Source organism: Sebastes umbrosus, chromosome 8, assembly GCF_015220745.1.
Source record: "Sebastes umbrosus isolate fSebUmb1 chromosome 8, fSebUmb1.pri, whole genome shotgun sequence".
Classification (NCBI taxonomy): Eukaryota; Metazoa; Chordata; class Actinopteri; order Perciformes; family Sebastidae; genus Sebastes; species Sebastes umbrosus.
In genome coordinates this window covers 20,399,554-20,424,075 of record NC_051276.1, presented here as the reverse complement: position 1 = coordinate 20,424,075, position 24,522 = coordinate 20,399,554, and the positions used below count along the sequence as shown (strand labels likewise).

At 39.6% G+C, this 24,522-nt stretch overlaps 2 protein-coding genes and 1 long non-coding RNA gene across 3 annotated transcripts; all 3 read left to right on the top strand.

Annotated features, from left to right (window-relative positions):
* The first annotated feature begins 3 nt into the window (after positions 1-3).
* On the top strand, positions 4-2,152 carry LOC119493362. The gene is made up of 2 exons (XR_005207951.1): positions 4-646; positions 1,450-2,152. It is a non-coding gene; the product is annotated as an uncharacterized LOC119493362 (long non-coding RNA).
* Positions 2,153-5,594: 3,442 nt separating this feature from the next.
* On the top strand, positions 5,595-16,303 carry ppp2r2aa (protein phosphatase 2, regulatory subunit B, alpha a). The gene is made up of 10 exons (XM_037778143.1): positions 5,595-6,010; positions 6,962-7,045; positions 9,137-9,234; positions 9,511-9,676; positions 9,859-9,971; positions 10,749-10,926; positions 11,856-12,020; positions 12,459-12,628; positions 12,800-12,891; positions 13,271-16,303. Exons 1-10 carry the CDS (start codon positions 6,004-6,006, stop codon positions 13,548-13,550), a joined length of 1,353 nt encoding a protein of 450 aa, XP_037634071.1. The 5' UTR covers positions 5,595-6,003; the 3' UTR covers positions 13,551-16,303.
* Positions 16,304-19,377: 3,074 nt separating this feature from the next.
* bnip3la (BCL2 interacting protein 3 like a) lies at positions 19,378-24,003 on the top strand. Its single transcript, XM_037777477.1, is given in 7 exon segments — positions 19,378-19,416; positions 19,418-19,478; positions 20,617-20,887; positions 20,977-21,058; positions 21,140-21,246; positions 21,338-21,487; positions 22,308-24,003. Coding segments are annotated over 7 exon segments (744 nt in total). The 5' UTR covers positions 19,378-19,392; the 3' UTR covers positions 22,357-24,003.
* Positions 24,004-24,522: the final 519 nt, after the last annotated feature.

The window sequence follows — 24,522 nt, the reverse complement described above, 5'->3', positions numbered from 1 at the left end:
GCAGGGATGGGGAGTGTATCCGTCATCAGCGGTCCAGCTCTCTGAAGGAGCAATTAGCGCAGTAACAGGCCTCCCGATCAGCCGATAATGGCCCTGTGCTGTCTGGAGAGCTCAGCCCACGGCAGCCCGTGATTTGACAGCGCAGGATACTGATTGAATTAGGAGGCCATTTGCTCCATGTTCCGGTAGAGGGTTACTGTGCTACAGGAGGGTGTTTGATCTCTGATGCGGTCAATACCGTCTCAGTGCCTTACACTATGAACATAGGGGACCTGCTGACAGCACTCAGATATGTTTGGTGAACTGTTCTTGGGTAAATATATGTCAATTTCCATGTTGATTGGCTACAAGATTTGGAAACTGCTTTGATTCAATGAATTAGAAAATACTTAATTCTGTGAATTTTTGCTTGATGGACAAAATCTTACAACTACAATGTGTTTGTTTGAGGAGCAGGTGCACTGAAGACTTAAACTCCCATTAGATCAATCCCAGGGGATTCAGATCTGTGATCAGTTATTGCTTTTGGCTCCTCCTCTGCTGTAAGGGGTTGAAACGCTCAAGGCAGAAACACACCAACTTGGACTTCAGGGCTGGAAGCACAGGAGCCCACTTTATGATCAGCTCCTGCTCCAACAACACCAAGGTACGATTGGTTTAAGTTTCTTTTACTATATACATTTTGTTTTTACTATATAAATATCTTGAGCTTGTTTGTCATTCATGCATTGATGTTTTAGTTTAGTTTAAGTCCATTAAACCTTTACCAAGAAAAGATATTAACACATTTTTAATAAAACTGACTACATTGTATTAACATAGCATTAATAATAACATTAATAATATCAGCATGATTGTATTGAATATAATGATATTTATTCTGACTCCAACACATGAGCTTGGCTGTAACTTCTTTAGCCCGAGGAATATATAATCTATAATATTTAATATTGTATATTATTCAATGTTACTCGGCAAGCTGCATGTCCTTCAGCTTCAGCATGTCTCCCTAAAAACTACCTGAAGACAGTTTAAGACATCATGGATGCTGATGTTCAATAATCTACTGTATTGTTTGTGACTGTACACAAACACAGCAGATCAATACTGAACCTCTTAGTGCAATTTACAGATAAATTATTAATAGTGGTTTGTGACTCTGCAGCCTCCTCAGCTTCTACAATGCTAGAAAAAAGTCAATTTGCACCTCTAAAATAAATAAACTTGAACACTTTTAATAATACATAAAGCACTAAAAGTATTGCATGGGAACAAAAAACATACATGTCATTTATTTTTATGTTGTCTTTTTGTCTTATTTCATTGAATTACTGAAAGTATTCATACTGTCAGTGTTGTTATGTGCAATGTATGTTTTAATGAACTTTAAGATGGGCCACCGTGGTGAACATTATCTATCTGAAATGTGACAAACGTGTGTGTTTGCAGAATGGGTCGAGGTGAGAACCTGGGACACCTGGCTCAACCTGGTCGCAGGCAGAAGACACAGCAGCAGGAGCCTCTGGACGTGGACCCCTTGTTCATCCGCTTCCTCCGGACATTCAAGGAAGTCCTCAAATTTGTCCTCTTCAGCTACACGGTGCTGTTTGGTGCTTTGCTCCTCGCCAGATGGACCACTTACTTTATGGTGGGAAAGTAAAAAAAAAGAAACTGTTGAAGAATGAGCCTGTTCTCGGACTCTGAGCTCATTAATGAAGTTGATCAGGCAGACCTTCTCTGGATTTGTGGTCTATGCACTTCCTATAAATTATTAATGCTGGAGTGATCATTATTGCTTCCTAATTTGATTCACACTCTGCAGTAGTGCTCATGGCTTATGTGCTTTTTTTTTAATAATCCAAACAGGATTTGTAGGCATATAGAGCAACTCTACAGTGAAACTTAGACAAGCCAATTTGCATCAAATGTGTCTGTTTACAGTGCTTAAATGTGCAATCTAGAACCTGTGATATCTGCGGAGTTGCAAAATGACCACAGTAAAGCTGTATAAAACATGTCTGTGTGGCCTACAAAAACAGTATTGTGTATTCTTGATTGATAAGCTTGAAATCTGCGTTTTTCCTTTGGAAGCACATATAAAAATTTACAAAAATGTTAATGTAAATAAGGAATATAAGCGGTGGCAATGTCAGCTGTTATAGTGACTAATTTGTTGTGAATGAATTGGCGAAACAAAGCTGTCCCTTCTGATGGGATCTTGTGTGTGTCTGCTGGATCTCCAGACGGGCCCCAGGCTCCCAGAGGGCCTGAAGGTTTACTCTATGGGAATTCATTCATAGTAATGTAATAAATTGCAATTTTTTTTGGCAATATTGTATGCACCACAAAAGCACATATAACAGAAATGATTTGGACCTTAAGGAAACACCTGCATCTTATCTTGATGCCCTGTCTTGAAGAGATAAAAATCGACTTTTAAGGCCTTTATTATTTCAGTTGATATTGTGTTTATGGTTTATATTCCTAAATACTTTTGTGATTAGTCAAATTATCAAAAACTGGGGTGCCCCTGCAGATTAGGGGTTAAGATAATGACCATGCCATAAAATCCCCAGTTTGTTGCATCCATCTCTCTACCTTGTTTCCTGTTATCTATCTGCTGGCACGATCTTATTACAGGCATAAAATGCCAAAAATAATTATTAATAATACACACATAATGGACAAAGAGTGGGATTGGGAGAGGGGTGTGTCAATAGACCTTCTTCATGGACATGGAAAGACATTTTGACATGTCATAGTGGGAAAAGCACGGGTGAAAATTAAATGAATTATAGCTGAATTCAGTGATGGACTCAGGCTGTCTGAGGGGCAGTAACGAGAGGTCACCAGCTGTATGCGGTGGGGCACCAGCTCACAGAAAGTTTTATAGCATGTAGGGCAGCCTATTTGGCACTGCATCGTGTTTTCTCGATTTTAAGGCCAGACTAGAGGGCACTTCATTGCATTTTTTCTACAGAAAGGGCACCCTAGAGGGGACCTTGTCATGTTTTATTTACCATGGGGGGGATCCAAAGGGCACATTTGCTGTGGTTTGTTGACATGAGGTCACCAAGGACATCTATGCCGCCTCACTGAGGCCGCCTTTTCAGAGTGGCATCCTCCAAAACGGATGTCCAGCAGGTGCAAAGAAACTGCAGCAGATCCTGAGCTCAGTGGCATTTGCAGGAGGCATCGGAAGTCCTCAGTTTTTTGGGGGTGTTTTACTGGTGCAAACATTAAATTTGATGTTTTAAAAAAGGGAAAAAGTCCAGAGTGCTCAGAAGTTCAAATCAGTGTGATGAAGGTGCTCTTTAGTGGGGTACACAAAGGTTCAAAAAAGGGGGGAGTCCAAAGCACTCTTCTGGCAAAAAATATATAAAGCCTTTATTCAATTGGCTATTTCATGATGAAATGCTAAAAACAATGCTGGTACATGTAAGATTGGGTAACAACCCAGGCGTAGCGGCACAAACAGCCTTCTTCAGGGTGTAACCCTCAGCACACAGCTTTCCCTTTTGTGAGTACACAGACAATTGATGATTGCCATCACCTGAGCAGGAGGCCAATAAACTCTCAGGTGACAAGTGCAAAATGTGGTCACTAGATGGCTCTACAGGATGTCAAGAAAGCAGAGAAAATAATGAAAATAAAATAAGAAACCATAAATATACAGATAACAAGACAGAAAAAAGTAAATAAGTAATAATATATAACCATTTATGGCAACAGTACCAGACCACTTGATGTTTTAATGTGTCAGCAGCAGCACCACAAAAAAATCTACTATATATATTATGAATTATATTTCAATTATATTTAGTTGCCACTTGAATTTAATCTTTTAAGATGTTAAAGGTCCCATATTGTAACAAGTGATATTTTCACGTCTTTTATATTATAAAGCAGGTTTAAGTGATATATAAATACTGAAAAAGTATCAAAACGCTCAATCCACAGATAAATACACACAGCCCGTATTCAGAAATTGCGCGTTTGAAACAAGCCGTTAGGATTTCTGTCCATTTGTGATGTCACAAATCTACAATATTTAGACAATTTCAAAGTTTTAAACGTAAACATTCTAAATGTGTCCCAGTTTATTTCCTGTTGCAGTGTATGTCAATGACATCAGCTGACAGGAAGTAAACATGGGCCCAAGCTGTGTCCTAGCAACACGATTCTGCTGAAATGTGCTAAAACGGAGTGTTTCAGACAGAGGGTAAATACAGGTATATTCAGGTAGACAGTACGAGGAAAATAAAGTTGTTTTTCTAACATTACAGCATGTAAACATGTTCTAGTAGAAACCCAAAATACAAGTATGAACCTGAAAATTAGCATAATATGGGACCTTTAAAAGAAAGTTTTCTAAATTAAACACTTTTGTTGTGTGTGTGTGTGTGTGTGTGTGTGTGTGTGTGTGTGTGCGTGTGTGTGTGTGAAACCCAGAACTAATGCTGTGTGCGCGGGGTTTGTTTGATTTCATTCACTGAAACAATCCATAGTAGTGCAAAGTACAAAGTACAAAAAAATATAACAGATATAAAAATACAAGGAGATGAAGAAAACTGTTAAAATTGAATATAGTGCAGGTCAACAGCTGTGATACATGACTATTTAAAAAAAGTGAATATAGTGCAGAAGAGACTGTTAAAAATTAGTATAGTGCATTATTATCTGTCCTGCAGACCGTCTTCCTTTCCTATTTAGTTGCCACTTGAATTTAATCTTTTAAATGTTAAAAGAAAGTTTTCTGAATTAAACACTTTTGTTGTGTGTGTCTGTGTTAGTGATGTGTAGTCACGAATGAGCCGGTTCTTTGAGCCGGCTCTTTTAAGTGAACGATAAGAGCCGGCTCCCATCCGAGAGAAGTTTTTTTTTTTCCATTTATTCAAGGCAGAATGATAAGATGATATTCTCCACGCCACGGGTACTCCATGCACTGACTGTGACTGAATGTTGTGTTAATGACGTCCGTGCGACCAATCAGGTGATGCCAGACAAGGATCATACGATCAAGCAGGGAGGGGCGGGGTGCACGGCGCGCTGACGGTCTACAGGTACAGAGCAGGAGGAGAGGAGGAGAGAAAGAGAGAGAGGAGTGCGGTGCGTGAATAGCAGACAAGATGAGTGACAGTCGGAAACGAAGCAGCATGTAAAATTATGGTATTCTGGAAATTATAAGGTTTAGTATAATTACATTGAATAATTTAAGTGATATATGCGCACACATACTAATCATAGGTCAAAACAGCTCTAAATTTGGCTGAATTATAAAAAGGCAGAAGTGGTAAAACGAAGAGTCGTTTGGGAGCCGAAAGAGCCGGCTCTTCTTTGGTGAGCTGAGCCAAATGATCTGGCTCACTAAAAAGAGCCGGAATTCCCATCACTAATGTGTGTGTGTGAAACCCAAAACTAACCCTGTGTGCGCGGGGTTAGTTCGATTTCATTCACTGAACCAATCCACACGGGCGGGGATTTAGACATTACAGGGGTTTTCTACAAAAAAAAACAACTTTTAAATGAAAATTAAACGCGCATTAAATCAATGAACCAATGTGGTATCCGGTGAACAGGAAAAAAAAAACAGGTCGCTGACAAATCAGGAGATTAACATGTCATGGTGCAGCCTCACTCACCGCCTCGCTGTCTGATTGCCTGCTGGCTGAAACACCGCCCGCGTTGCGCCATTTTGAAACGCTGGGGAGAGGCAGAGGCGAGGGAAATCTCAAAGTAGAGTGCAAAGTCTAAAAAAAAATCACTACTGAGGAATTATACTTCATTTGCTTTCAACTTGTTTTCGTGCTGTTTATATCAACTGGAGCCGACTGCTTGTGTTCGGTCTTCTGGAGGTACTACCAAGCAAGCACTCCTCTCCTCTCTGGTTGATTCCTCCACACTGCTGCTGCTCCTCTTCGGTCAGAACCAGACCCGGGTCAGACCTGCTCCAGTCCAGTCCAGGGTCCACTACAGAGACACCCTCTGTCTGAGCAGCTCACCATGGCAGGTAAACTACACAGCAAAGCCTGCCAGAGAGTCTGCGGGTTATACTTATTATGATTCAGCTGCTATTAGCCTCAGATGATGGCTCTTGTTGTGGTTAGCCAGAGCAGGCCATAGATGCTAAGATGCTCGCTTTACACTGTGAAAGTGAGAGTTTATCTTCATTAAACATGCTTAAACTATCTCCTGTGCTTTAGGAACATGTTAAGTAAGATACATTATGTAATAAGTAGGAAGTAGAGTGAGGCCTTGTTCTCTTAATACTGTTTTTTAAGCTAAGTTAGCTCCATGCTAACGCGTGTAAAGTTGTCTTTAGTCAAGTCACATTTATTTCTATAGCACATTTAAAACAACATGAGCTGACCAAAGTGCTTTACAGACATAGTGCAGAATAAAAACAGGTCAACAGAGCAGACAAACAATAAAATCACACACATCCACACAGAAACAAAGATAAAATCCATGAGTAACAGACTAATAATGAGCATTATATAAAAGGCCAATTAGTTAGTCATCACAATTCAAGTGCATTCAAAAGCTTAAGGAAAGAGGTGGGTCTTGATTGTGCATGCTTTTTTTTGATGTTTAGGTTTTTAATGCTACACTTTTGTGTGTTTGAGATTTCATGCCATGTTTTATATGAGTGATATGTGCTATTTTAGAGCATTAAGCCTGTTTGCACTGAAGTAAAAGTCAAGTCACATTTATTTCTATAGCACATTTAAAACATGAGCTGACCAAAGTGCTTTACAGACATAGTGCAGAATAAAAACAGATCAACAGTGCAGACAATAAAATCTCACACATCCACAGACAGAGACCAAGGTAAAATCCATGAGTAAAAGATTGTTATAATGAGCATTATATAAAAGGCCAATTAGTTAGTCATCACAATTCAAGTACATTCAAAAGCCAAAGAAAATAGATAGTGTTTTAATGTTTGTGTTGTGTTCAGGAGCCGGTGGTGGTGGTGGGAACAGTGATGTGCAGTGGTGCTTTTCCCAAGTCAAAGGAGCCATAGATGATGATGTAGCTGAAGGTAAGTAGTCCATGTGGTGAACAATTGCTAACCTTTGCTCTCTTGATTGTGCACGCTTGTTTTGTTATGTTAGCTTTTTTGTAATGCAACACCTTTTGTGTTTTGAGATTTCATGCCATGTTCTATATGAGGGATTGCTATTTAAGAGCATTAAAGGTCCCATATTATGCTCATTTTAAGGGTGAGGGGGCAAAGGCCCTGTCACCCTTACTCACCAGCCTAGACCTGGGTACAACCAGTAGAGCCAAGTCAGAGGACATCAGGTTACGCGGTGGCACATAGGGTGTAAGGAGCTCAGTGATGTAGCTTGGTGCCAAACCATGCAGAGCTTTAAAAGTTAATAATAAAATCTTAAAATCAAATTCTAAATTTGACAGGCAATGTTAGCTTTAATGCTACACTTTTGTGTTTGAGACTTCATGCCATGTTCTATGAGTGATAGCTGATTTTAGAGCATTAGCCTGTTTGCACTGAAGTAAAAAGGCTCATTGGTGTGGTACATAGTTAGCTGATAGTCCAGTAGGAGAGTATACAGACTGGTAAAACTTACAAGATTCATCTATGTTTTGCTGCAAAATGTCAGCAGTCACTACTTCTACAATTCCCCCAGAGTGCGTTTGTCCAGTGTGTGTAATGTAATGTTTGCATGCTTAGGAGTGAAATGCATATCAGAATTGAAGAGTGTCAGGTTTTTATCTCTGCAGGACAAGAGTATTTCCTTGACAAGTAGGAAGTTATTGAAGCAGTGTGAGCAGTCAGTCTGCTTTGGTTCAACTTCAAATGTGTTTCACAGTGTGCAATAAAGTCCTACTTTCAGAGGATCTGATCAGCCAAAATAAAACCGTTCCCCCTTAGCTACATCACCATCCAGCCATGCAGATGGTCTTATATTATATGAGACTAATACTGCAAGCCCAGTATAACGGAGGTGAAAGGCATTTTATTTGTGGTGCACAAAGCATCAAGAAATGACATGAAATGGAAACCTTGACAGCAAAAAAAGTTTCCAGAAACACTGTCTTGGTTGCTTAGAATAATCCACATTCATTCAGATGTCATTGCACTACTTTCTACCAAATAGTAGTTCCCACTAGAAACCACGGATGACAATGATGTCCGTGATTATCCTGACTAACCGGAACATTTTTTCTGGAAAGAGGCTTTGCTGTTGCAGAAACCACAAGGGATACATGAGAAAGTCTTTTTGTGATTAGGGTGAACTGACCCTTGCAGTGTTATGGATAACATTAACACAGCTAGAGGAGGATAATTAACGCAAATAAAGTACAACACATTCAAGCCCATGGATTAGGTGATCTTATATATACTGTAGGTTTTGCTTCCTATATGAGCAGAAAAAAGAGAGGTGGATTGTAACCGCCCCTTTTCCCATCGTCCAAAACATGTTTATACAGTACATGACGAACTTATTTGCGTGTAAAGGACGACAGAGTTGTTTACAGTAAGCTTTGCCTGAGAACAAGTATAAATGTGATCCTCTCCTTGTGTCAATACATAGCAGCGGTAAGCAGGCTAAAAACTCAATAATGTAGTAGTAGTTGCAGCTCTGTCACTCTCCCCTCTTCTGCATTATTACAGAGTTTGTATGGAGTCAGGTCGTATCAGGCACTTTGTGTGCTGTGTTAAGAGAGGAACAACACCACAGTCTATATTAAGGATTGTACTAGCTCAGAATAGTGCCAGGACAGCCTGTAAACAGGGATTGATTGTTGTAGGATCTGATGAGAATGCTTCTCTTTGAAATGCTGCAAATTGCAAAGTTAACCCTCCAAAGAGTGTTCGGTAGACTTTTAAATCCATTGCACAGTGTAGTGTGTGTGTATATACATGTATACGTCACTGCTCTGTTGTGTTTTCACCACGGTTCACATGGTTTTCAAGAATTTTGTGCATCATTGAGAGGAAATGAACAGTGGAACCAGGAAAGCCGTGCATATCAGTGCAAAAACATTTTGGCATTGAAAACATTTCAATTTTACACAACAGGCTCCCTACTACAGTAGCAAATTATACTCCTGCACTAAGTTAAAAGCAATTGATGATGTTCTAATTTCTCTACCTTCTTGACAGCTGACATCATATCTACTGTTGAGTTCAACCACTCTGGGGAGCTACTAGCCACTGGAGACAAGGGAGGTCGTGTTGTCATCTTTCAGCAGGAGCCAGAGGTACGTTTTGGTGACTCATGACTAAACTAAATGTGGATAAACAAACAGTGCAAATCTTTGTTTTTCACATTTGATAAATTCATAACTTAGTGAAGCTGGTTGTACATTTTATTGAATTCAGAATTTAAGCCGATGATACTATTTGAAATGCAAATAAACACTGTGGTTTCTGATCATTTGTGAGCTGAAATGCTGACTGTTGCTCTCAGCATAGGTCTATTTCTCACATAATGATACTTGAATTTAACTCTGATTCTGCGGCCTGTCATCGTTTAGAGTAAGAACCAGCCGCAGTGCAGGGGAGAGTACAATGTTTACAGCACCTTCCAGAGCCATGAGCCTGAGTTTGACTACCTGAAAAGCCTTGAGATCGAGGAGAAGATCAACAAGATCCGATGGTTGCCTCAGAAGAACGCAGCACAGTTCCTTCTGTCTACAAATGGTTAGTAAATCGGACTAACTCACTGTAGTAAGTTGGTGATATTTAGTTATTATAAACCATAACGTCTCCATCTGTCTTCTCGGAGACACTATTTGGCAGCAAGTAATCTAAATTTACAGTTTCTTTTTGTTACTGAAGGTGAGTTTTTCATGATGATAATCTGCATTCTCTCTCATCGGCAGACAAAACCATAAAGCTGTGGAAAATTAGTGAGCGTGACAAGAGACCAGAGGGCTACAACTTGAAGGAAGAAGATGGCCGATACAGAGATCTCAATACTGTCACAACACTACGGGTGTGTATAAATTGCTTTATCACTGTCCTAATAATGTCACATATCACATATGTATTGTGTTATTAATTGTTATTATTAATCGTGCTTTTATATGCCATAGTTGACTGTACTATTTGCATTGTAGATTGTGCCCTTAGTGAAGTGTATATACCATTGAGACCAATTGTGTTGCACTATTAAAAGCTTATTAAATTAAATTTGAATTAGTTGAAACAACGGTAGAGCACTGTAGAATTCCTTCACTGTCCGTGAGTTGTCAGTTGCTTTTGATTCATGCAGACATATTGACATGTCTTACCAGCAAAAGCGCATTACTGCACAACAGAAATTAATGTTATTAATGACACCTGTGTTTGACAAGTGAAATTGTCTGCTCTGGAAAAGGTCAATTCAGCTGAAGTTTCACTCCACATTTTCTCCCTGGTCATGTGTGCATCCTCCAGTTTGGGTCACACTGATCTATTTTATTGAATAGTTTCCAAAAATAGACTCAGTTTAACAGACTAGCCTGCTACACTGACGCTAGACTTACTTTCCTTTTGTGTCAGTATTGGTGAAACTTGTGTTTAACCCATCACACTACCAGCACAATCTCAAAAATGGACAAATATAGAATATTTTTAGACTTATCCGGCAACCAGTTTGGGACACTTTTTGTGCCTGTTGGGGGAAAAATCCTTTAAAAATCATAAAAATGTGATGTATAAAATAGAGGACAACATGATTACCACACATTTTCCCTCAAATTAAAGTGATGCTAACCCCGCTCCTCTTCAGGTACCAGTATTCAGGCCCATGGACTTGATGGTGGAAGCCAGCCCTAGACGGGTGTTTGCGAATGCTCACACCTACCATATCAACTCCATCTCAGTCAACAGTGATTGTGAGACGTACCTGTCTGCAGATGACCTGCGCATCAACCTGTGGAATCTGGAGATCACCGATCGCAGCTTCAGTATCCTTTTGGTCTTTTAATTCCATGCAGCCATCATCTGTAGGTCTTGACATAATTCCTCAAAGTTAGCTGGAATTACCTCTCCAGTGGAAGAAAGGCGTGGCATCACAAGACTAATAACAGTACTGGGAAACCTATACAAATATCACCTACGTGTTTCAAGAAAAAAGTGTCAACCCTGTGGTCAATTTTAACCTTACGTTTGCAGGGGTTTACTTTTTTTTTCTGTATATGTACAGTGTGAAATAATGAATGTTATGTCCTGGTTAGTTTATTTCTTTCCTTCGAGGTAGCTCTGACTCACTGTCAGATTGTAATACCCCGCATGCATCTTGTTCCCCTGCCCACCACGCATCAGTCAAATTGGACGCAGTAAGACTGCATCACTCAGTCCCTGTAACATCACTGAAACTCACTGCACCATTTTCTGTTCCATGATAAGTCAGTAAATTAATCAATTCTATTCATTATACAGGCCATACAAATAGTGATTTTTGTGGCTCTGTACTGATGTATTAAAAAAAGTATACCAGCATACCAGACATTAGTAAAAAATTAATTGGTGTCTACTACAGTCATATTTGATTCTACCACTAGATGTCCCCAAAGTAAGGATTTTTCAACTTCTACACAGAGAAACTACAACATATGGTAGTCTACATTTTAAAATGTCAAATTTGTACATTTGATGCCAAAGTAGTTTTAGTGTTTTATTCCTGAACCATATCAACCTCTACAAAAATCTATATTTGCTGACCCATAGCCATGCAAAACCTTTTGGGCCACTAGGAAAATAACAATGGCAGGCTACGTTTGTACTAGTTATATGATTAAAAAAAACATTTTCTTTCATTTTATTTCTTAAGGATTTCTTTTTAAGTTGTGTAAGTGTCTGTTTTGCCCTTTTGACCTTAACCGCACTTCTTCAGATATTGTTGACATTAAGCCAGCCAATATGGAGGAGTTGACGGAGGTGATCACAGCGGCGGAGTTCCACCCCAACCAATGCAACACTTTTGTCTACAGCAGCAGCAAGGGCACCATCCGCTTGTGTGACATGAGGGCGTCAGCACTGTGCGACAACCACGCCAAACGTAAGCCAGTTTCATTCATGCTGTGCCTGCAGGGGGAGCGGTTCAGTTCTGAAGTGTGCCTCTGGTACTCCTAAGGAAACTGGATGATAGACAATAAAACTAGAGTAGGTTACTGAAGTAAATTTCCATGTGCTTGCTTTAGTAGGAAGATGGTGCTTTAAAAGCATATCAAGAGCCTGAAAATCCCTGATTGACCAGTTTCAATAAGTCCAGGGCATTCTACATTTAGAGGAAGTAGGCTTGTAGAAACATGATGTGTATGCTGATATGTTTGCACAGACAGAACACGAGTGCTTCCCTACAGTGACCACACTATTAAAACTGAGTTGTATATGTTGCTGCTTTAAATTGTGTGTGTATAAAATTGTAGCCCGTCATTGCAATTAACAACAGTCAGGCAGGGTATACTAATGACATGCATCCTTTTCTTTTTTTTAGAGTTTGAAGAGCCAGAGGATCCAAACAATCGTTCGTTCTTTTCTGAAATCATCTCATCCATCTCTGATGTGAAGTTCAGCCACAGCGGACGCTACATGATGACCCGCGACTACCTGTCCGTCAAAATCTGGGATCTCAACATGGAGTCCCGGCCAGTAGAGACATATCAGGTCTGTGACGGTTGCCAAGTAATGTTGGAACATCAGTTTCCTTTTTGCAGATTGTAAGGCCTGATATTTATGCGGAAGTCATACACAAAATATTCAGGTGTCTTGCAATGTTATTTTCACTCTTGCCCAACTGTTGATAACTACAACACTTCATCTCTTCCTTTTTAACAGGTGCATGAATATCTCAGGAGTAAATTGTGTTCACTCTATGAGAACGACTGCATCTTTGACAAGTTTGAGTGCTGTTGGAATGGGAACGACAGGTGAGTGTCTAGTCTGTTATGTGTCTATTATATCGGGGTCAAAAATGCCTTTTGGACAACGGTTGTTACCATTGTGAAAGCAAAATTTGCATTTGAGAAAGTGAAAGTCATCATTTTAATATGCATGACGCATGAAAAAGTTTTGTTCTGACCCTTATTTGAGGCAACTGAGCTGGCCAACTACTGGCCTTATCGATTACTGTGGTTATCTGCTCAGTGCAGAGCATAAGGCTGCACATGATTTGGTTTGGTTGGCAGAGGGGTGCTCTTCATATGCTCCTGGTAGTGGTTCATGACATGTTTGGCTTTTTTGAATCATTACCCTTCATTATTTATAATGTGGTTTACTATCACTCACTCACACCTTGTTTCTCCGCAGCGTTGTGATGACCGGTTCCTACAACAACTTCTTCAGGATGTTCGACAGAGGATATCGGCAGGACGTGACCCTAGAGGCGTCGCGGGAGAACAGCAAGCCGCGGTCGGTCCTGAAACCTCGCAAAGTAAGCACGGGTGGGAAGCGCAAAAAGGATGAGATCAGTGTAGACAGTCTGGACTTTAACAAGAAGATCCTCCACACTGCCTGGCATCCTCTGGACAACATCATAGCCGTGGCCACCACCAACAATCTGTACATATTCCAGGAAAAACTGAACTAGCGTTTGTTGAACCACTCAGAATCCCAGTTTCCGCTTCAGCCCCACTGCTCTGATACACAAACAGTATCTGTCTTTGGCTAAGTCCCCAAGTCTTGATATGATCTGCCCTCGGTGACTTTAGTATTGAATGTGACAAGACTTACTCTGTCAACAACAAACAGTGGCATTAACACAGTACATCCAAGCAGGCCATCACATGGATATTTTCCATGTGTGTGACGAATATAAACATGCAGGGTTTGTAGATCCGAGTCCAGAATTTGGGATTTAGTTTCATGGATTTTCTCCATTAGGAGCCCTCTGATGACTAAGCTACTCCACTACATCCCAAACCAAAGGGAAAATGTGTTAAATACACGTTTGACTAGTTTGTTTCATTATTCTTTTGTGCCATTGTGACATGATTCATTTGTATGTCATAGCTACCACTTGTTAAGATTTTGTCTCTACCATGTTTTATTAGTTTGAATAGGAAATTATTTCTACTGTTTCGACGTCTTTCTGTCACCAAGTTCCTTTTCGTGCTGGCCTGAGACACCGCTCATACAAGCTGTCAACACTTCATATTTGCCCCCAAGTATTTGTCAAGTTGCCAAGTTCACCCACCACTTCTTTTCCTATTGTACAGTATGGTTATGCTGTTAAAGGACTATTCTCGTGTTTTATCATGTTTTAGCTCATTCTCTACGAATAGCGTATAATTTACATTACTGCTAACCTTTGTCCACAGCGTACCAGTATTTATTAGATGGTTTACATTACTTTCTCTACAGTATGAAAGTCAACTTATTGAAACTGTATTCCATCACAGTGAACTTGCTGTCTTTGATTAAGCCAAAATAATTGTTCGTTGATAAAATACTGTAACATCTCACATGAAAAGCCAGTTCAAATCTGCCTTTTTAATGCAGGAAACAATGAAATGAATCCATGTTTCTTCTGGAATAGAGTTTCCGATACAATAGCTTATAAATGCATTGGTTTTAAAATCAGACTAAATGTTCACTGAGATTCATCTCAAGCAAGTTTCAAGCCTGTAAGTTGGTTTTCATTGTGTATTGAAAAGGCTACATTTAGGAAAATGGTTAGCAGTAATGTATATAATTAATGGCCAAAAACATAAACACCAGTGTAGTCATTTTAACATGGTCACAGGAACTGCGTGCACACACACACAATCGTCAGGTATTGTGGTTTCGGGAGTTGAATGAGGGCTAATCATGCCAAAGTAACCAGTCCTGTACACTCTAAAGTTATATTCATTTAAAGCTGTCTTGTAGACAAGGTGTGGTTATGTGTGGACCGCCATGTAAAGCTCAGGACGAAAGCTTGTATAGGTGGAAGGGGCATAATGGCGTGATGTAGCCTAATTCTCTCGTGGTCAGTGGCACCAAAATTGAGCGCCGCTGCCAGCTCTCCCCACAAAGCCTGTCGTGTTGTTGCCGAGTGATTGATCGCTTTAATCTCTGGATCTAGTTTCTGTTTTTTTTTTATGATGTTTTGTACTGTACCTGATGATAAAAGAAGAATAATCACTATAGCTGATTTATTTTTGTATAAATTAAGGCAATAGGATTACAGTCTGATCACTGTAGTTTCTTTAGCTGTCTATCTCGGACTGATTGTAGATGGAGGGTCGCCTGATCCGGTGACCTTTTTGTCATGACTTTGGGACAGTTTGTTCATACTGGCGGGTATTTCTTTAAAAGCTAGAGACTTTTTTGTGACAGCAAGGGGAGTGTGATGCTCACATTGGATGTCCAAAGAAAAGTACTTTCAGGTGTCAGTACCTCTGTAGTCGTAAGCACTATAAGTTTTTTTTTTTGTTTTTTTTTTTATTTGGCTGACTAACTGACTGAACTTATTTGGATGATTCAGAGTTAGAGTTAATTTTAATCTTTAACGTTATGTTTTTTTGTGCCATGGTTTTTGTTCATGAATCATTTTTGCTCGCTGTGAAAGAATAGGCCCCTTGTGGGTCTAAATGGGAAAGACATTTTAATCAACATGTAATGTTAAAACTGTTAAATCCAGTTCTCTCTAAAAGCTAGTCAAGTCCGTTGACTAGGCAGAGTTACTGATTTTAAATTATTGTATGAAATGTCTTCTCTCTCTCTTGTGATGCAGGAGAATACAGACTTGATTATTGAAAAAGGAGAATTTGTGAAGCACTTGGTTTGCAGATTGATTGTTGTACAGAAGCGGTCATTAATGACTGTACTGACATGGGGGGGTAAAAAAATACTTTAAAAAAAATTAACTCTGCTGTTTCTCTGCTACACTTTCGTTTGCTCACACGCTGCCAATTCTCTTCTGGAGCAACCAGGCTGATTATAGCACAGTTTTCCACTTCATTAAAATGACATTTTGATGACAGATTAAGCCATTGAATCACTGGTCCACTGGATCATATTTATGTAAGTTAATGTGTCACTCCTACCACCAAAATAACCACCCATCTTCACACGGTGGTGTTAAGCTACTGTTGAGTGTCGCTCTCTCAGGGCCTCTGGGTAATGTCTTCTTCTAATGAGACACTTTGCTAATCTCTTTTTTTAAATTTTGCAACCTTTTTTGGAAAAAAAAAAAAATGTTTCTTTCGTGTCTGATGCAAGGTTGTGTGAGGGTCATTCAAGTTATTTGCCTCTTCATATGTATGAACCTGTATAACGTGGCACCTTTGTCCCATTCCACGGTCAAGGATGATCCAATCAACCGGAGAGTTGTCCATTCAAAATATGAGATCAGTGTTATCATATTGTCCTGTCATTCATTAAAAGAAAACATTCACTCACTCACTCTCTGTTACTCTAAACCTGCTGGAAGATGTGAGAAATGTTTGAAAGTACAAAAAAAATCTGTATAAAAATGATATTAGATAAAAAAATTGGCAAGTTTTCTTTAAAAAAAAAAACTGCAGAGGTCGTCATTTCGCAAACTGTAAGTGTGTCGGAGCGTTATTGAAACAACAGTCACTGACATTCATAAAAAATAAACAACTAACCAATAATCTTTACTTTCCCCTCATATTGTCTTCATAGCTATCGTTCACGGCTATGGTTTAAACCACAAAGACGTTGAGAACCCTAATGCCTTTCTTATAGCATTAAGAAGAAATAAGATAATCAAGTATGTTTCTTGAACTTTCTGGCGTGCCAGACAGGAGACTGCTCAGGGGAATTTACCGCTGCTCTGTGATCAAAACCTTGTACCTTCAAAAGAAAATAAAAAAATAAATAAGCAGCTTTTCAGGACTTTTATTAAAAACTGCCTTATTTACAGGTAGATCATATACACCTTTTTGAAATTCAAGTTGCTCTAATGGTTTTTGAACATGAGCCTTGGGTCAGCAAAACTCGCTCTACATACAAAGATCATGAAATCTCAAGGAAACGGCCTAAATTGGAGTTCTTAGGTTTTTCCACTTGAAGCAGCATTATATATACATGTCTAATGTATCACAGGAGTTAAAACAAAATGCACTTTTTATTTTTGTGAATTTCATTAATTTGTATGTTTTTGTTAATTTCTTTCAAGGGGGCTCTTGAATAACGATTGTAAGAGAGTTTTGGGGGAGGGGGGGGGACTACAAATGGTTCATTGTACAGCTATGTTTGTCTTTGTCAAATGGAATAAAGTACAATTTAGATGAAAAGTAATAAAGAAACCTGAATTCTGAATAAAATGACCAAACTGCTTCATGGTTTGTGTGTGGAAGAGAATGTGCTGTAAATGTGAAATGGTCACATCAATAGAGCCTTGATCAGGATGATTTGTTATTGTAGAGTTTTGCATTATGAAACTAAGCCTAACATACTGTTTTTAAATCCCCAAAAAATATTTCAAAACATGGCTAGGCTTATTTTAGGCCCATTTCATCACCGAGGCAGAGTTCCTGCAGACAAAATATTTCCAAATCCCTGCAGTGGTGCCAGACAGTGCTGCTCTTACTCAAATGATTGTCTGAAAATGTATTTACTCTGATCACGATGACTTCCATCCAATTCATAATACACTAACAAGACCCTTTAATGGAACTGAAGGAGCGGTGATGTATACTAGACCCATCATCTACAAATCTACAGGAAACACAACTAATGGAAATGCCTGCCTCCCAACATTAAAGGGACTGTTTGTAAGAATCAGAAATGCTTGTTAACAGCGACACCTGTGGCCGTTAAGTCAACGAAAGTCCGCGTCGGGCTCGAGCTTGTGCTCGCTCTACATAGACATGAACGAGCATCGCTCAAAACAGTGAGGCGACACACGTCAGCTAAAACCACAATATCACTCTATATTGCACCTGCTTGGCAGTAATGTTAGCTGACCGGACGAAAGTCTCTCCATGAATCACTGCTGATCCTAGTGTTGGCTTTTCCTGCTTCAGCCTCCCGACCGCGGTCGGAGGGAACAGGGGAGACACCGGCACCTGGTCGGAGACGATAACGTTTCTCGCTGTGGAGCCCCGTCACTTCACAAGACACGGGAAACCTCTGTTAGTCTGGAGGAGCTGCAGCATTTATTTCTGCACAAACATCCACTGTACATTCACTAGATATTCTCAGAGCTAAACTAACTCTTCTGCAGTGTGTAGTGTGCGTGCATGCACATGAGGTGGAGCGAGCTGAATGAAGGCAAGCAGGCAGAGGAGCAGAGCACAGCAGAGACTGAAGACCAAGACTACGGTCTCCCCCACGTACTCCGACCGCGACCAACACTGTTTTGCAAGACGGGCTTCACTAGATATAACTGTGGTGTTTCCGTGTAGTTAGTGTTGGAGTCTGAGTCTGAACAGCGTAGCCACACGCAAACGCGCATGGGACAACGACCTGGATTGATTTATACGTGTAAGAAGTTACAAACAGTCCCTTTAATAGTTAAGTCCAGTCACTTATTTGAAGAGCCTTAGTAGAATAGAATAGAAAGCTTTATTGTCATCGTATTAAATACAAGAGATTCACAGTGGCCACTTCTGGTTAGTGCTTTAAAACAAATACTTGACAAGACTAAACGAGGCAGATAAAACATATAACAGGTAAAACACACAGTTATAAAGCAAATAAAACAGGTAAAGTAGATGTAATAAATAAATATAAACAGAAGTGTTACAGTAGAGGTATAAAATATAAAATAGATGTAATGTAAACAGAGGTAATTGCACTTGTAAAATAGGTAGGGTAGATGTAATAAATAAAATGCAAACAAAGGTAGTTGCACTTGAGGTGTATATTGCATCAATCAATCAGCTATCCTCAAACATCAGCTAGTGATGGAGAGCATGTACTATGTTCGTTCATAAATACTATCAAACTTTGAGACTTATTTCTTTATCACATTATTATTGCATAAATGACACATAAAGATTGTTATCCAATCAAATCCAAATTTATTTATAAAGCACATTTAAAACCAACAAAAGTTGACCAAAGTGCTGTACATAAAAACATAAAAACATAAAAACAACACAATAAAACACTAAGACCAACTTAAAACCAAACACTAAAATAATAAAAAGCATTAAGACCAATAGGAAAGGAAAAGTTATAACCCAACATGTATTATAAAAATTAAAAAACAAATATTGCCCATCACTGATCTAAGGTCTGCCTATTATCATTCTGGACTTTGGACAGATAAATACTATCAAACTTTTGGACTTATTTCTTTATCACATTATAATTATTGCATAAATGACACTAAAGATTGTTATAACCCAACATGTATAATAAAAATGAAATAACAAATACTGCCCATCACTGATCTAGGGTCTGCCTCTAGTCTTTTATCTGTCTGGACTTTGGACAGATCCGCGCATGCGCATATCTTAGTCAGTCTGCGTGTCATGTTGATGAATGCTAAACCTGGTAGTCAACATGTCCACCGCTGCTGCTGCTCCACAAAACAATAACGAAGAGCCCGGGCTTCACGGTACGTACCGACACACACTTCTCCCGTGACCCACGGTACAAAGGCTACTTCAGCTATCCTTAACGAGTGTGTGTGGTTTAGAGAATTACCGTGTAATGAAGGGTTTTATTGTAAAAGTTACCATCGGGCTACAGTATTTCCTCTTCTTCTGGGAGGGGATGTTATGTCGACGTCACCGCGAAGCTAGCCAATAGCGTTCTGACAAATGTTTGATTGACGTGAAGGGCGGCCAATCACGTACAAGAGTCGGCGGTGGGCGGGCTCTAAGCCAAAAAGGAAAACAAGTTTGGGACAAAAGGAAATGAAATGTTACATTTATTTGAGGCTATTTAATTTTTTTTTTTCTAATTATACCTCACATCACTCTCACTCCTTATGTAGCCAAGTCTCCTTATTATTCACAGTCTTTTTAACTAAAAAATAAATGCTAAAGGAAGACAATGGTAAGATGTTAGCTCAAGTGCCTGCAGAATAACAGCTCTGAAAACACTTAAAACTGGCCTAAGGTGTGTCCAGTGCTTGAATAAACATATTATGTAATGTTTGCACAGACAGAAAAGCAGGACAGTGCGCTTTATATGCATGAATAACATCACAGCTGGAACAGCGACATGCCTGGGCAAAATTGTCTCACACTGCACTCTGCAGTTATGCAAGACCTCACATGAGAGCAGCATTGATGACATACTGGTCTGGTCTGTAGATGTGCCATCGCTCATGCAATACGTGCGTCGTCGAAAAACATAAATTATATATTATTTTTAGCACAGCCTAAAACTGGGGAAAAACACATCTCGTGCTATATCATATGGTCCACATTGTGTGCTAACCATAGCCTGCTGGCTATAAGAGATATTACATAACGCCCTCCTGTCTGGGAAGAAAAAATATGCAAGCTGCTTTATGGGGCAGTGGCACACAAAGAAATGCATGCAATGATATCATGGATGCAGTGCACAAACCAGTTCATTTGGATGCATAGTGTCTGTGCAGGAAATGTAGGTCAGCTGTTTCCATTTGAAAAGAGACAGAGATGTGTGTGTGTGTGTGTGTGTGTGTGTGTGTACAATCTGCTGTGAGGTTTTAACCACAACAAGTTTAATTTCCCTTCCCTCTTTTTGACCTTTGTGTTACCAAGGCTCTTGGGTAGAGCTGGAGCTGAATGGGAACACAGGGGCCCAGGGCGTGCAGACCAACCAGCCAATGGACCCCGCTGCAGACGAAATAAACGCAAATGCTGGCATGAGTGAAACTCTGCAGACCTTGGAAGTGGTGCCCGAGAGTGATGAAACCCTGATCGGAGGACTAGAGCATGTGCCGTCGTCCTCCTCGATCCACAATGGAGACATGGAAAAGATCCTCCTGGATGCACAGCATGAATCAAGCCAGAGTAGCTCCTCCTGTGATAGGTAGGACTAAAGGCCATTATTATGCGCTTTAAAGCACAGATTTTTGTTGTTGCAAGTTTGTTTTTTTTCATCCCAATATGTTGACTCAGTCCTCACAGGCCACCAAGTCCAGATCAGGATGAGGGTCAGATAACTTTTGACGTGGAGATGTCCAGCCCAAGAGATAGTCAGGTAAAAAAAACAAGTTCAAAACCCTTTCCAAGTCTTTTCATATGACCCTTAAACCTAATTACTTTACCTTTATATTTGCAGTCAGAGGACGATGGTCCAGAGAAGGACAGAGAGGAAGACATCCTTATGAACAAAGAAGTAGACTGGGTCGCTGACTGGTCCAGCAGACCGGAAAACATTCCTCCAAAGTAAGCTCATTTCCAGAATCATTCACTAATAATAGCGGTTCAAGATATTGTTTCCTTTTGCATTAATTGGTTGTTTATTTAATCCTCACAGGGAGTTCCACTTCAGGCACCCCCGACGTTCAGTATCTCTCAGTATGAGAAAGAGTGGAGTCATGAAGAAAGGTGGCATCTTCTCAGCTGAATTCCTCAAAGTCTTCATCCCTTCCTTACTCATCTCACACATCCTCGCTCTTGGCCTCGGGTAAGTCTGAATTCATGCAGTTCTATCTTCATGCAGGGATATAATGCAAAGCCTGCATTGAAAAAGGTACATTTTCTCAATCTGCACCTTTGTTTTGTACTTGCCTGTGCCAGTTTGGTATTTTAGTGACTCACCATGGTCAGCACAGGCTGTCATTGTCAATTTATTAGTGCACTATTATTTTGGTGTCCAAGATTACTGCAATTTATCTATCTGATGCCTGTCTGCTCAGACCTGGGCCTCATTTATAACACAGACTAACCTGGATATTTATGAAAATGTGTACCTTAAAGAGGACCTATTATGCTTTTGTGCTTTTCCTTTAGTGTGTTATATAGTTTTTTTGTGCATGTAAAAGGTCCCAAAGTCCACGCCAAAGGGAGTTACTCTTCCCCACACTCTTCCTCGCGAATTTCCTGAAACGCCTTGATTGAAGTCCTGCCTTTTGTTCTGTAACATGGTGATGTCACCAAGTAACACATTTGCATAATACCTGCCTAGCAGCTAGTTTGGCACGCCCTCAAACTAAGCTAGTTAGAGCGGAGCTGGAGCAGAGTCTGAAGAGTTTGGTTTGGTTGACCAATCACAACAGTGGGCCAGCTGACCAATCAGAGCGGACTGGGCTTTTCGGGAGGTGCACCTGAAAATTAGCATAATAGTTCGTCTTTAATTTTAATTGATCAACTGATATGTATTGATGCCTTTATTTCACTACTACATCCTTAGTGTCAGCATTGTCATTTTTCCAAAATGTTTGTTTGTATGCATTATCTATTTTTTCTTAATGCAATTTTGGGATTTTTTTTTTCTTTCTTTCTAGGGTGTACATTGGGAAGAGAATTGCCACAGCCTCCACCAGCTCCTACTGAATAGAAGATGAAGCAGTGCCTGGATGTTCTCCTGTCTCCAAGTCTCTCAACCATCCTCCTGTAGTCAAGCTGTCTCCCTCTGCATCTATTGTACGCCCACATTTCCCTTCCAATCAGCATTGAATTCTGTCACATTGTAGATGTAGTTATAGTTATACACATGACGTAATGTGGTTGCACTCCATCACATTTTGACACACAGGGCAACATTGTACCCAGCAGCTGTCACCGACTTGAATCCAGTAGATGACAGACCCTGTTAGAGCTGCAAAATATTAGTCATCCTGTTCAACTCGAAAAATATGTGACAAAGGATTTGACGTCAGGTGGCTTCAGGGGTTGAAGTTTTCTCTATTTGTTTTGATGTTATGTCATGAGGAATCTGGCCTTCTCCCAAGCTGCATCTCCGCACTGGTGTCCCAGTCGGCAGAGTGTACGTACCAAAAATATGCGCCATTATCCACAACACAAACAAATTGGATTGGCTCTGGGAACAGAGGGGACATTTATCGCCTTAACTTTTTCAGCTAAACATTCAAGGTGCAGTTATTGGGGAGGGAGGGGGACAAATGATGCTGCACAGTGGGATTAGTTTTTAAATCCCACACATTTTTGAGAATAGAAGTTGTATCATGTTGACTCCTGAGGGTTTCTTTTGAAAGCTTTGGTTTTTTTTGAAGGTTGGAAAGCTTAAACATTGATATGCAGCTCCAAATTTTTACAGTGGGGTTGATTGAGTATGTTATGATAGTGGAACTCCGAAGGCGGATGGCAATTTACCAGGCCATATGCTATTTTTATTTCTTTTTGCCTACATATCTTCTTTAACATAATATAGAAGCGATGGCAAAGTGCCAAATTTGTATCTTTCACCACCGCACATTGGTGATTTATCTTAGACTGATTTTTTGATTTTCTGATATGTTTAGGTATTTAAAGATATACATAGATGTGAAAACTAATTTAAGCTGTGATCTGCCCCATGTAATAGACACCTTTTGACATTGTATACTTTGTTTATACATTGATATTAATGCATATTATATCATTGTTATTACATAGCATTGTGGCAGTGTACGTAATGTGTTTTTGCTGTTGTTTAATCGCTGAAGCGTCAGTGGCAGAAACCACCACAGAGGAAGGTATTTCCAGGGGCCTCATTGAAGAGTGTTATCTGGCTTTTATGTAGATTACACTGTGCAAATATTTCAATACAATAAACAGTGTCCGGTGTGTGTAGAACTTCCAGAAAAACTAGAGGAGCATTTCCTGAAGAAAATGCATGTGACTTCTGTATATTGATGCTGATTGGATGACTGGATGATTCTTCTGTCAGTGTTTATAAATGGATGACATTATAGAGTCATATGAAAAATCATTCACCATAATGTACAGTATTGGTTTGAAAGTGCTCCACATGCATTTAGGCTTTAATGCATTATGTAACTCATACTAATTCATAAACTGTACATGTCATCATAACAGGCGTATGTGCAGTTAATCAGTGTGCAATACAGAACATTTTGAATAAAGTTTGTACTGTACACAGCGGCTGAGATATAAATACAAAGAGAGTGGATAGAGACCTTAATGCATTATTTAAGTCATAATATCTAATAAAATATCATCATAGTGAGCAGCAATGAGCATTTATGTTTTGAATGGACTTTGTACTGAATACAGAGGCTGAGATACAGTATATAGCATATATGGAAGTTAATTAATTTACATTTCGACATGATTCACACAGAAGAAATAGTACAGAATAATAAGAAATATGAAAGATAATGTGTGTGATTGCTGCATGTGGTAGGTTTTCGAAAAAGGCTAGATCACACCTCAGCCCTCACTTTCTCCTGGCTGGACAATTCAGGTGTCACCACTCCTATATCCTCTTCTAAATTCATGTCCTTCCCTTTTAATTTAGGTGAGGTTTAAACTCCTCTTCCCTTAACTCCTGTGGTAACCACGCTATGTTAATAGTTAAATATTTTATATAATATATATAGGATATATGAAATAGCTGCATGCATTTGTAACCTTCTTTTAACCCAGGAAAGATTTACTGAGAGCAATAACAGTTATACTCTTACACATCTGGAAGCTGCCCGGTACAACCAGCGTGGGCCACTGAGGTAGTAGCTACATATATATATATATATATTT